The sequence below is a fragment of the Colobus angolensis genome, unplaced genomic scaffold, assembly GCF_000951035.1.
Source record: "Colobus angolensis palliatus isolate OR3802 unplaced genomic scaffold, Cang.pa_1.0 Scaffold121, whole genome shotgun sequence".
Classification (NCBI taxonomy): domain Eukaryota; kingdom Metazoa; phylum Chordata; class Mammalia; order Primates; family Cercopithecidae; genus Colobus; species Colobus angolensis.
The window spans coordinates 4,087,263-4,101,235 of record NW_012113253.1 but is presented as its reverse complement, the minus strand read 5'-3'; the positions used below and the strand labels follow the sequence as shown (position 1 = coordinate 4,101,235).

At 33.6% G+C, this 13,973-nt stretch overlaps 1 protein-coding gene across 5 annotated transcripts in view; it reads left to right on the top strand.

The window, feature by feature from the left end:
• The window catches only part of RIMS2 (regulating synaptic membrane exocytosis 2), a 773,533-nt gene that overhangs the window by 314,085 nt on the left and 445,475 nt on the right, over nucleotides 1-13,973 (top strand). For 3 of the 5 annotated variants that reach the window (XM_011931186.1, XM_011931195.1, XM_011931170.1), the window contains exon 1: nucleotides 9,357-10,018. The exons of the other annotated variants lie outside the window; for them this stretch is intronic. In XM_011931186.1, coding sequence (XP_011786576.1) covers nucleotides 9,897-10,018 — 122 coding nt within the window. In that variant the 5' untranslated portion in view covers nucleotides 9,357-9,896. Of the gene's footprint in view, nucleotides 1-9,356; nucleotides 10,019-13,973 lie in introns of those variants that run through there. 5 annotated transcript variants of the gene reach the window in all.

The window sequence follows — 13,973 nt, the reverse complement described above, 5'->3', positions numbered from 1 at the left end:
CACCTTTGGCTGAGGACTGGAATTCAGACTGAGGGCACCATCAAGTGGGGAGGCGCCATCCTCAAGTGGCTTTATAATCAGCACATATTACTGATGAGAGGATATGAGTAGACTTAGAGGACTGTGGAGGCATATTTGGTATGCCTGGTACTTGCACATTTATAGAAGGTCATTTAGCAGGAAGCTGACATCCTGCTAAATAAGGTAGGGTAAAAAATCCAGGGAAATTTGAGATATTAGTCTTGATGTAATCCCTTTTGTAACTAAAGCACGATGGAGCAGAAGGCATTTGGGATTCAGCATAAAATTTTGAAGGAACTTTGTAAGTCAGATAATCTTAGCTTCTGCATAATTCAGTCTTCCTTTATACAAATCCCTTATGTCCTCTTCTTGAATACATTTAAGGGCAGCAAGGTGGAACATAACAGCAATTGCTTGAGCCTTTGTCACAGGACTAATTCTAACCAGTTCACTCTTCAGTAGCTCTCCAAAGACTTCTGCCTATATTGGAATAGAAAAAAATGTTCCCATTAGAATCACCATTAATACTGCCTCTAAGCGGAGCCTCCTTAGAGGCAATTGTATTAGTTCTAGTGGCTTCCTGGGCTGTGCTGACAAGGAAGGTGGGCAGGGAAAGATAAAAAAGAAAGAAAGGAGAAGGAAGGCAATGAAAGAGAGTCAGCCAAGTACCTTCCAACTCACTGTTTCCCATTGACACTCAATCAGTGGCAAGCAGCTAGTCAGTACTTGCAGCATATTTAACTGAATGTATTATATAGCTGGCAATGACAATATATTCTAGTTTATGAGAAGTGGTCTGTCATATGCAAGTTCTAGTGAAAACAAAGTACTTTAAACTTTATTGTTATATCTTTATGTAGATATTTTTTCTTCAGTGTTGAACCTAATGATGTCCTTTAAAAATTTTTTATTGTAAATATTTAAGGTCTACAACATGATGTTTTGATATACATATAGATACTAAAAAGGTTACTTTACTCATGCAAATTAACATATCCTAATGTTCTTAAAACTTCTAAGGCACTTTTTTCTGACAGCCAATGTCAAAGTGAAACAAATATTTGTATTTATAGAATAGGTAGCCTTTGGGAGAAAAGATCCCTCACCGCCTTTTTTTCATAGTGTAATGAGTAGAGAGAGGAATTATATGAAAGAAAGGAATTATGAATGGGCACTCTTGGAGGCCAATATTATTCCATAGTATTTCATTTGTTCACATATTTTGCTGAAACACTTTTAATAGTTGTGCCAATGATTACTATTTCTAATATCTTATTTAATAACAATGTGCAGTCAATATTTGTTTCTTGAGGAATCTAGGTGCACTTGGAAGTTACTAGGTAACAGGTGACTTGTACAGGCAGTTTGCAAGTTTCGGTGTGAGTCCTTGAAATCTCAGGGCTATAAACATTCCTTACATTGTGGCTCTTGGTGAATGTAACTATTGGAGATGGAGTTGAAGCTTATTTATGTTGATATAGCTCCCTGAAATTGTAATGTTGCTTTCAGTGGTTCTCTTGTTAGTTACCAAGGAAATACATACTTGGAACTAGCAGTCCTAACTCTGAAAGGATTTTCCAAATTGTTTTTTCAGGGATCTTGGTCCTTTTTCTTTTAATTGGTAGAATCTCCAGGTGTCACTCTGGACATTCTCATTGTGGAGCTTAAATCTAGGTTTGGTACTCTATAACTAACTCTTGTATTCAACAAGAAAGATATTTCTGCTGTTGCCAGCTTTTATTTTTATTTAATTAAATTAATTAATTTATTTTTGAGTTGGAATCTTACTCTGTCACCCAGGCTGGGGTGCAGTGGCACGATCTTGGCTTACTGCAACCTCTGCCACCTGGGTTCAAGTGATCCTCCTGGCTCAGCCTCCCAAGTAGCTGGGATTACAGGCACCCACCACCACACCTGGCTAATTTTTTGTATTTTTGATAGAGACGGGGTTTCACCATGTTGGCCAGGCTGGTCTCGAAATCCTGGCCTCAGGTGATCCACCCACCTCAGCCTCCCAGAGTACTGGGATTACAGACATGGGCCACCACGCCCACCTGTTGCCAGGTTTTAGGTGTTGGAACTGCTCTTGCAAAACCTGCTTTTGTACTGGATTATTAAAGCAACCTAGTAATACTTTTGAGAATAATGCCCCTCAAACCAAAGCAGAGTAGGATTAGCCCTTATACTTCTGGCTTAGAAAGAAGAGTGAGAGAGATCACAATTATGGTGTGGCTTCACACATTTGTGGTGGCTTTCACCATGCTTCCCCTTTCTTTTTTGAATTAGATGCCAGAAACTGTTGTGTTATTAGTCTGTTCTGCAGCAATGGTCAGAATTATCGATAGATACAGGGTTGAGTCCCTAAGCAATGCTATAAAATGTTTTTGTACATCAGAAAACAACATGTTTTTTTCAGCTGGCCATCAACAAATTTTTAAAACTTATGAAAACCGATGTAACAAAATCAGGACTGTTTCCTGATTTTTATCTGAAATTTTATGAGTAGAAATGTACTAGTCATCTTTAGATTTGTAGTGTGGTTATTTAGGTCTAGGCTGTTCTTCCTTTCTTCCATTCCTGAGTGTACTGTATGGTTCATCCTAAGTTGAAGCATAGGTCAAATTATTACATCATTATTATTATTATTATTATTTTTGAGATGGAGTTTCGCTCTTGTCTCCCAGGCTTGAGTGCAATGGCACGATCTTGGCTCACTGTGCAATCTCCACAAACTGCGCGATCTCGGCATACACCTCCACCTCTCGGGTTCAAGCGATTTTCCTGCCTCACCTTCCTAAGTAGCTGGGATTATAGGCGCATGCCACTACACCTGGCAAATTTTTGTATTTTTAGTAGAGGCGAGGTTTCACCATGCTTCCCCTTTCTTTGTGAATTAAATGCCAGAAACTGTTGTGTTATTAGTCTGTTCTGCAGCAATGGTCAGAATGTTGGCCAGGCTGATCGCGAACTCCTGACCTCAGGTGATCTGCCTGCCTTGGCCTCCCAAAGTGTTGCGATAACAGGCGTGAGCCACCGTGCCCGGACCAAATTACCTTTTTTGAATGCCTTCTTCTTCCTCCTTTTGTTAGGAATTCCATCATCTGCCTTTTTTTTTTTTTCTTATATGTTATCCCTGAGGTCAATTGTTCTATAATCCGTGCCTCAGGGAAATACAGAATACTTTACAACAGAGTACTTTAATGTGCAAAATATATGAAGATACTATTTTCAAAATGTTTGTCTCTGGACTATCTTTCTTATAACCCTTAGATTTTTATCAGTCGGATGCTTCAAGTAGTTAGTGGAACAAGAATAATGCAATGGAAGAGAGAATGCAGTTGTTTCAATTATATAGTTGGGACTACAGATACAAATTTTAAGAAAAGGAAAAATTCCTTTAGCATTTCAGGGATTTTTGTTATAGATTATACATGGTGTATATCTTATGATTTTAATGATTCATTAACTTTATTTAGTTATTTGTTTATTTTCATGTATGGAATGTTTTAATAGAAATGCTTTGATACTCTTAAAAATTAAAACTAAACCCAGCCTGTAAAATCTAAGTGTGTCATGAATTATCATGGCTTATCAGGTTAGAGACTTGTATTGTTTTTAATTCAAGAGCATAACTTTCCAATTTTGATTCTTTTATTTAATTTTTGAGTTGGTGTTAACTTAAGATATTTAGCTTAGCCACTAGGCATTTATAAACCAAGATTCTTAAATAATTTTAATTTAAGAATTTACACTTCTTTTTTTCTTATTTATTTATTTTTATTATTATACTTTAAGTTCTAAGGTACATATGCACAAAGTACAGGTTTGTTACATATGTATACATGTGTCATGTTGGTGTGCTGCACCCATTAACTCGTCATTTCCGTTAGGTATATCTCCTAATGCTATCCCTCCCGCCTGCCCCCACCCCATGACAAGCCCCAGTATGTGATGTTCCCCACCCTGTATCCAAGTGTTCTCATTGTTCAGTTCCCACCTATGAGTGAGAACATGCGATGTTTGGTTTTCTGTCCTTGCAATAGTTTGCTCAGAATGATGGTTTCCAGCTTCATCCATGTCCCTACAAAGGACATGAACTCATCCTTTTTTATGGCTGCGTAGTATTCCATGGTGTATATGTGCCACATTTTCTTAATCCAGTCTATCTTTGATGGACATTTGGGTTGGTTCCAGGTCTTAGCTATTGTGAATAGTGCCACAATAAACATAAGTGTGCATGTGTCTTTAGAGCAGCATGATTTATAATCCTTTGGGTGTATACCCAGTAATGGGATGAAAAAAGAAACATGCATTCATATGTTCATTGCAGCACTACTCACAATAGTAAAGACATTGCATCCATCTAAATGCCCATCAATGGTAGACTGCATAAAAAAAAGTGGTACATGTAAGGCATGGAATACTATGCAGCAATGAAAAAGAACAAGATCATGTTTTTTTGCAGGAACATGGATGGAGCTAGAGGTCATTATTCTTAGCAAACTGATACAGGAACAGAAAACCAAATACTGTATGTTCTCACTTATAAGTGGGAGCTACATGATGAGAACACATGGGCCCATAGAGGGGAACAACAGACACCGTGGCCCGTTGGAGGGTGCAGGCTAGGAGGAGGGAGAGGTTCAGGAAAAATAATTAATAAGTACTATGCTTGATATCTGGATGATGAAATAATCTGTACAACAAACCTCTATGACACAAATTTACCTATGTAACATACCTACACATGTACCCCTAAACTTAAAAAGAACTTAAAAAAAAAACCAAAAGAATTTACACTTCAAATATTTTTGAGGATGATGTAAAGAAGTTAGTGCTGAGTTTTGGTTTCTCTTGTCATTTGGATGTTTCACAGTACTAATTACACAATTTGAGTTATTACAGAATTTTAGGAACTTACTGTTTAAGAAGGAGAAGTCAGGCACAGTGGCCCACACCTGTAATCTTAACACTTTGGGAGGCTGAGGAGGGAGGATTCATTGAGGCCAGGAGTTCAAGACTCGCCTGGGCAACATAGTGAGACCCCCCCATATCTACAAGAAAATAAAAAATTATTCAGGCATGATGGTGCACATCTATAGTCTTAGCTACATGGGAGGCCAAAACAAGAGGATCAGTTGAACCCAGGAGTTCGGGGTTACACCCAGGTGACACAGCAAGACGCTGTCTCAAAATATCTATATCTATACCTATATCTATATTGATATAGAAGGGGAGAAACCATTGCTAATGATACAGCTAATCACATGAAAGCTAATAATCTACTATTTTATTTACTTGAGCACTGCTAAAGAAAAGTTCATGGGCCAACATCATATTTAATATGTGATAGTTAATGATTGTATTATAATTTTAGAGTTCTCCACTGTTTGTAAATTAAATTTTGAGCTTTACTTGTGGCTAATGTATCAAAAAGTATAAATAAAAAGATTTGTCATGTTCTTACCCAGAAATAATCAATATTATCATTTTGGTTTATATTGTTGCAGTGTGCTCTAAGATTTTGAACATTTAAAAACCTTCTGAGATATACTACTAAATATTTATTAAAATGTTGTACCAATGTACACTCCTACCAATAAATATGGTATGAGACTGTGCATTTTTTGATCCACTGGTCAATATTTTGTCAATTTAATAGGAAAAATACATTACCTTATTATTTTTATATGCATTCTTTTGATTGCTTTTAGATTGAACTTATTCAAGTGTTGATTAGTTTTTTAGATATCTTCTGTCATGAATTGCCTTGCTTCCAAAAGTTCCTTAACACATCTTCTGTTAGAACTCTTATTATCACTGTCATTTCCAGTGAGACTCTAAAAATTCTAATAGAGCATACATAGAGAAAGCAATTGCCATCATCTATACCATTTGTAAGAGTTAATGTCTCTCTGCTGCACTCAATGTAAATATGGAGCTGATGCTTGGAAGTCCTTTTGAGTTTATCTAATTTTTCTGGAAAAGGATAATCATAAGCCCTACATCCTATCAGCACTAACGGATAGAAGGATAGAGACTTGGACAAGGAAAATATAAATATTTGTCAAATGAGTAAGTGTGATAAATAAAAGATACTTGAGCATAATTATTAGAATTCAGATACCAGTAATTTGATTCCCTAAATAGTTCATAGTGAGTTTACTTCCAAACACTTTATAATTTATAAAATGTGTTGGTACTTATGAGATTTTAATACAGTAATTTCTCTATGAGGTGATATAGCTTATTTTATATTTGGTAAAACCATAGCTCAGATACATAAAGTAAATATGCTGAGGTAATACAGCTAGTTTGGGTTGGGGTCAGTACTTAAAACCAGGCTGCCTGATGCCAAATACCGTGTTCTTTCTGTTCTGACAGAAGTCTCCAGTATTTATGTTACATGTGAACCTGCACTATATTGAAAATTTACAACAAACATTATCTGTAAACATTCTTTGTAATATTCAGGATATCCATAACAAATTACAAAGTCCATTCAAAGCACAATGTTTTTGATTGCAAATATTGGTTACTCCTGTGTTTATGACCCTTATAAGATGATGTGGCAGACTAAAAATAAACAAGCAAAAAAACCCTGTAGAAACTGAGAACCAAATGAAGTCCTGAGGTAGTTTCCTATCCTGTCTATGTATGTCATTGAAAAAGAATTAACTTTTTGTTAACATGTAGGCATCCATTTATTCAATAAATGTTTAATGAACTGCCTACTCTGTACTAGGCACTATGCTTGATGAGTGACACAAGTGCAGGACTTAAACTCATGGAATTGAGGGTAAAAGATATTAAACATTTTTTTCAAGTAAATATATAGTCACACATATCAAATACTGTGAAGAATGAGCATAGGGTATAATGAGAATGCATAATAGGGGACCTAATTTAGGTCAGAGAAAGTCTTTCTAAAGGAGGGACATTTGAGCCCTTAAGGATGAGTAGGAGCAGGTTAAAGGGTGGTAATGGAGAAGGAACGTGGAAGAAATCATTTCTGGGATACTGAGGGAACTAGAAGAAAGCTGCTCGGTAGTATGGGTGTTGTATAGTGAGAGCTGGAAAAATAAGTCTCCGAGGAAAGCAGTTGATATATCATTGACTCTTTCAAATGAGTCATTTTTAAGTTTCTTTCTAGTGTTTACATTACTTAGACCACTTTGATGCTTTTTCTATGACTTGGTCTTCATATCCAATTTTGAAATATAAAAGAAACCTTTTTAATAACAAATGTTGTTTTGCAGTATGATCACCTTCTTACTTAGTAGACTTGTTTCTAAAGGGCTTCTAATTATTGATAAAAATTAAATCTATTTAAAAGGGGAGACTTTAAATTTTTTCCCATCACAGATAGTACGAGCTTTGAAATTGACTTGAAAATAAGAATTTTTAAAATGTTTGTTTACGCTTGTAGAAATTGACCTTTCATAGATGTGAAAAGTCAACTCATAATCAGAGGCTTAAAAATTAAAGCACATCAGGTTGCTTCTGCTTGAGGTAAATGGAAGAAGCCCATTTAAAGTTACTTGTGAGTTAAAACATTTGAGATATTTGCTGTAACTAAAATACCTTTGATTAGGACACTGACAGGTAGTTTTCCTATTCATCTATCAAAATTGGCCATTTTACAATAGGTGTGCATTTGTGTGTGTGTGTGTATATGTACATGTGCACATGTGTGTATATGTGTAAAAAAACAGAATCATAGGGAAGGAGCATAGAAAATGGAGTCCAAAGCAAAGACTCCAAAAGCAAAAAATATAAATTTTTTTGAAAAAAAAATTCAAAATATGTTTGCTATCTTTTATAAATTATGTGATATTTAATTCAGTACAGCTTCAGGCCAGGCACAGTGGCTCACGCCTGTAATCCCAGCACTTTGGGAGGCCAGGCTGGGTGGATCACTTGAGGTCAGGAGTTTGAGACCAGCCTGGCCAATATGGTGAAAGCCTGTCTCCACTGAAAATACAAAATTAGCTGGGCGTGGTGGCACACTCCTGTAATCCCAGCTACTCAGGAGGCTGAGGCAGAATTGCTTGAACCCAGGAGGCGGATGTTGCGGTGAGCACCACTGCATTCCAGCCTGGGTGACAATGAGTGACCCTCTGTCTCCAAAAAAAAAAAAAAAAAAAAATTAATTAATTTAAAAATAAATAAATAAAGCCTCAGTTTCTTTTCATCCATAAAATGAAAGTGGCATTAGCACATACAATGTTTTCTGGATATTAAAAAATAAATTTGGAAGTGCTTTATAAACTAAAAATACTTTATGATTTTTAGGCATGTATGTGTGTTTGACAAATAGATTGGTGTATACCTATAAAAATCTGAAATAATAAATAATATTGAAGTAATAAAATAATAAACTGAAATAATAAAATAGGGACATTCTTAGTTGAGAAGAAACCCATAACTGAACATCTTATTTTTAAAAATGGTTGTTTAAAAATTTATATTATTACATGTTTAATTTGTGTTTTTCTTTTGTGACATGATTATGCCAAAAAAGAATTCATAGCTTTTAAAAACTTAATGTATTTAAATGTCTATTTATTGATAGTGTGTGGAAAAGGATAAAAAGGCAATGAGTTGAGGTAAAAAGGGCAAAAAGGGCTGGATCTATTAAAGAAATGTCAAAGGTTAGAAGCTATTAAAAGTCAATAAGTATACTAAACATCTCTGTAAGTGAGTTGATATTTAAAATTTGGCTTACACACTAGTTTTAGAGATCTGTTATAGAAAGATAGCTCCACTTTGGTATAGGATAACCTAAATGTTTATCAGAAACAGAATTATTCAATGATAATAGATGATGATGGGGTGGCTTTCCAAGACCGTAGGAGCCTTCAGGAAACATTTTCTTCTACAAAATACTATGACCACCATTATTGAAATAAATTAGTAATAACTGATGAAGTGTCTCCGGCCTTGACTGTAAGGTCTTTCCTCCGCTTGGATTTGGAGAGAAGTTTTAATTTAGTGTGTGGTGTTTAGGTGAATTTTAATTGATAAGCTATCATTTTTTCCTAAAATTATGTGAATAACCATGTAGTCACTATGTATATAGCCTTTAGAAAGGAACTAGATTCAACATTATCCACTTTGCTTTAAAAATAAATAAATGGAGAAATTTTAAAATGAGAAATTAAAACACCTAAGTACATGTTTTCCAAATGTACTTCTCTTAGAAGCATGGCATTTTAAATGCAGATGATAAATGCTCTATTGTTGATCATATTTTCATTGCTTCATGACATCAAAAGAAGAATCTACCACTTATTTTTAGAGTGTTCTGGTCCTTTGCAGCAGCTTGCACGTTGAAGAGATACACTCTGTTGCTGGAGTTATTTGTTTTTCAGGAAAAGAGAAAAGGGTTGGGGAAATGCATGATTTCTCTTATTCTTACCCAGTAGTAGCATTGAGAAGATACCTTGTCCCCATTTTTATTACTTCTGATATTTTATTGCTGGCAGCCAGATGTGCTAAAACTCCTGACGACAGCATCTATTCATTGCGTGTTTTTAATAGGCTTAGAGAAATATGAGTAGAGTACATGAAAGCAGCTCAGCTTCACACTTCAGCTGGGAATGCCCAAAAAGCTTACTGCTGTTTAGAATTCTTGCTACAGTCAGGAGAAAGCCGAAAGCTGCACGGGTACTGAATCTCCTACAACTGAATTAGAAGAATAATGACTGTACAATTAACTATCAACCTCTGTTCATTTAAGCACAGTTTTTACAGAGCTCAGGAGAAATATGGAACTTGATTGACATGTTTTTATTTGATGGTGTCAGCAAATAGATGATTTTAAAGACAGGTGGTAGAGAAAAATAAGAGAAGGGGGAAAAAAAAGAAAGAAAATGCAATTTGAGACATTGCGCCAGGTCTGCAATTCTGTTTTATCTCATTTTCATGGGGTTTTTTCATCCCCACCAAATATCTTACAAAATGAGCTTTTTGGACAAACACTGAACAATGCAAGGTGAGTAGAGCTAAACTCTATTTTCTTTTAATATTGTTGTTTTCAGAATAATAATCTTATGTGCCTGTAAAAATTGTTTTGTGTTAAAGTGCTAGTATTACAAAGGTATTGTCTTTTTACTGTAAATTTAAAATTTTATGTAGCATTCTTAATTTGATTTTAAGAAGGAAAATAAGCTTACTTCAAAGCAGAAAAAGCATCTTAAATTTAACTAGCTTGACCTCTGAAACGTAATACAGATATCAGGCTGTTTCATTATTTTGTTTTCTAAATACGTAAAATGACTTAAAAATGCCAGATAGATGTTTTCTTTGTGATCATGGCAGTGATTACATTGCATATATAAGGATGGGGCCATATAATCATATGTGATTTGGTTGAAAATGTGAATTAGCAATCGTGCATCCTCCTGTGAAACATGTGGTAGATGTTTTCTAGGTTTAAGACATTTCTCTATGCAGGGTAGCTCAATAATCACTTTTAAACAAGATATATTGTGGAACTGCGAATAATGCTTTGCATTAGGTCGGCTAATTTGGCAGGATTCTTTGTTATAAATTCCTATTGCTTTTTCAACCTGATCATTTTTCTGTGGTGAAGCCTGTTAAATTATGAACATATCTTTCAGATGGTTTCTCTGGCTTACACTAAAAGATATTCTATTAAAGAATGCTTTTGGAATGCAGTTTTATCACCCAGTTCTTTGCTCATTTAAGTTGTTTGGCTTTTGACAATTTCTTATGTTACATACTTAGTATAAAAAAGACCCCATTTTAACTAAATATATGTGGAGAAGACTGAGAAAGAAATTCTGTGAACATGGCAATGTACTGAAACCTTCTGGAAACTGATGGGGAACTAATAGTGCATAAAATATTGAATGGTTTTACTCATCTCTTCTTTTTAGTATCTCTGCACAGTGTGAGGCATCCTGTTTTGGAGATTTAAAAAATACCTTTTATACAATATGTATCTTAATTTAGGAAATGAAAACAAGGCTTTTAAAATTTGTTGGCATTTAAAATGTTTACTGATGATAAATATATTTACAACCTTTACTTTGAATATGGGATAACATATCTATTTCTTATAAAATTTCACTTTCTTTCCTCAATCCAGTTTTATTCAATAAATGAATTGGATTTTGTTTATATTTTATCTGGAGACTAATTAAAAACATAAAACAGTATATGAAATGTTAGGATATGCTAAATTGGATATCTATATTTTCAGATGCTTTTTTCCTTTTTTAAAGTAATACATCAGTTTAGTGTCTATAATTTATGAAAAAATATCTATTTTATGTTATATTTAAATTAAAAAGCAAGTATGGCTTTCTAAAAATTTCCATGTCCTGAAGCTACCAGAGTTTTAGGATTTGTACTCATCCTTTATAAACCTTTTTCTTGTTTTAATTCCATCTTTTTTTTTAATGCTAAGAATTTATGTGTAAACTTATTAATATTAGGGTTTAGGTATAGAAATTATGCTATTAACAGAATAGTAAAGAATTGGTTTTAAAGTATTATTAATTTAAAAATCTGAAAATAACTATTTTTTGAGGAAATTGTGTGCATCCCTATCACTGTGTACTTGCTTTGGCTTCAAGTTTCTTTTATTGTTGGCATGCCTCTAATTTCAGTAAGAGCCTTTAAAGCTGTCATTAAAATCTGGACTTTTATGCTGCTGCCCTTAAACATTAGACTATGAAGTTTTTAGTACTTCTATATGACCAATATAGTTTAACTTATATTGATTATTATCTAAATTTATCCCAAACTACCAATTAATCAATAAAGAATTTATCTTGCTTTAGGGGAAAAAATCTCTGCCTTTATATGTCCTTAACTTATTAGTCTTTAAAAATCATGTGACCTTATATCACAAATACATCTATGCATCTTCATAAATGATCAGCTACTTGATTTACTTTTAAGATCAATCAAAAAGTTCTGCAAATAGTTATTGTTTTAGAAGTATGATGAGTGAAAAAATAAGTATATGAATTTTATGCTTCCACATATTTTAATTTTTTGGTTATTTTTTGTGTTCAGTTTAGATACAAGGGTCTTTTAAACCTTTTATTCTGCTTATATTCTTTTAAACAATATAAGTGCTTATGTATCCTGCATAGGTATTAACATTTTAGTTAACACTAAAGTGGAAAGTAAAGATATAGACTAAAAAATTATCCTTGAACAAAAATATCATGGAAGAAGAATGACCTGAATATGTCATCAAAATATCTCATATGCAAGAATTTAAATTTTTTTTCTGAATAATGGACCTTTCAATTCGACCTCTATGATCTTCTTAAGCATCAATTTAAGCATCAATTATATAACTATCACCTCTGGAAAGAACAGTGTTGGTTGTTAGTACATGAATAGTGATCATTTAATTGTTTGGAGTAGTTGACATGGAATATTCAGTATTTGTATTGTGACATTAACTATAATCTTTAAATTGATAGAAAAATAGCCATCAATTTGGACAATTAGATATTTTATTCTGAATTGCTTTCTAGTAGGGATTACTAGAATAGTACTATGCATAATCTGTAGACAATATATTATTAAAAGGGGGCCCTTTCAAGTAGTTTTTAAACTAAGACTTCTGTTTGGTAGCTAATCTTATTCCCAAATCTGCAACTCAACTTTCATTAGGATTTTAGATGGTGAGGCAGTTGACTTCTGTGACATATTAGCAATAAAACATTAAAGGATGAAAATCTTCCATAATAACTGCTCCAGAAAAATTTCCAAGTTCAATTTGTCAAAGGAGGAAAGATTTTTAAATCCACCAATAATACTGTATGTGTCATAAGTCTCCCAACTGGAGATTAATATAGATTGTTAAGTGAATTCATTAACTAATGATTAAATGAAATTTATCTATTAGTAATAATTATTAAAATATTTTAGACTAACTTTTTGTTGGAAACCATACAGCACAAACCTTATTTTCATACTGAAAGTGTTTAGCTTATTCTCTTATTGTATGGTTCTTGAGTGCCATTTTAGTGCATGAAGGAGGCAGCAGGATTCTTTGTTCTTTTACAGCTAAAATGAAACAACTGGAAGTCTAGCAAAAACAAACAAACAAAAAGTCTTCATCCTGCATAAACTCACTTGACTCACTTAATAGGTTTTGATGAAATGCCACTTTAGTTTAATTTTTTGTTATCAAGTTTTCTCATTGTAAACTCTCTCAAGTGAAATTACTTAATCAGGACACTTTTATCATTAATAAAAAAGTCAAGTACTGAGTTCAATATGAAATCTAATTTTTGTGAGCTTGTCTTTGGAAGCACGTAAATATTGAGATGCTAGAAGATGTATTTTTTAGCATGGTTCACTGCATTGAGTTATCAATTGCTTTGGGCAATATTCAAATAAACATGCTAATGATGGCTATTTTTTGTGATAAAATTCATCCTGTAAGTTTTTTCATTTGCCAATTTTTAGCCATCTTTTTTATACAATAAAGAGATCTGTATTTTCCTCTAGATGTATTTCTTTGCCATTGAATGTGTGACAGTGAATTTGCTGTGCCTTCTGGCCACACAGGGGCATAATAGAACTGGAATTTATTTAGAGTAGATATTAAAAACAGTCTCTCCGTATACGTACAATGAAATATGCAGACTTTCATATTTAAAAGTAAGCAAAGAAAAAATGTTAGTAGACTGAAGAATATTTGTAGTTTTTTTTTTTCAGTTACAAGTAAGATAACCATATGATCCAGTTTGCCTGGAGTACTCCCAATTTATGCCTGCAGTCATCCAGTGATTATTATTAGTACTATTCTCTCTCAAAGGTGTTGCGATTTGAAAGTAAATTACAGGGCTACTCTAATTATAAAAGTGAAATATAAAGCTTAAATTCACTTAGTTTAAGTGGATTCTTTTCCATGGAAACATTGACACTTTTCTTTTTTTTTTTTTTTTTTATTT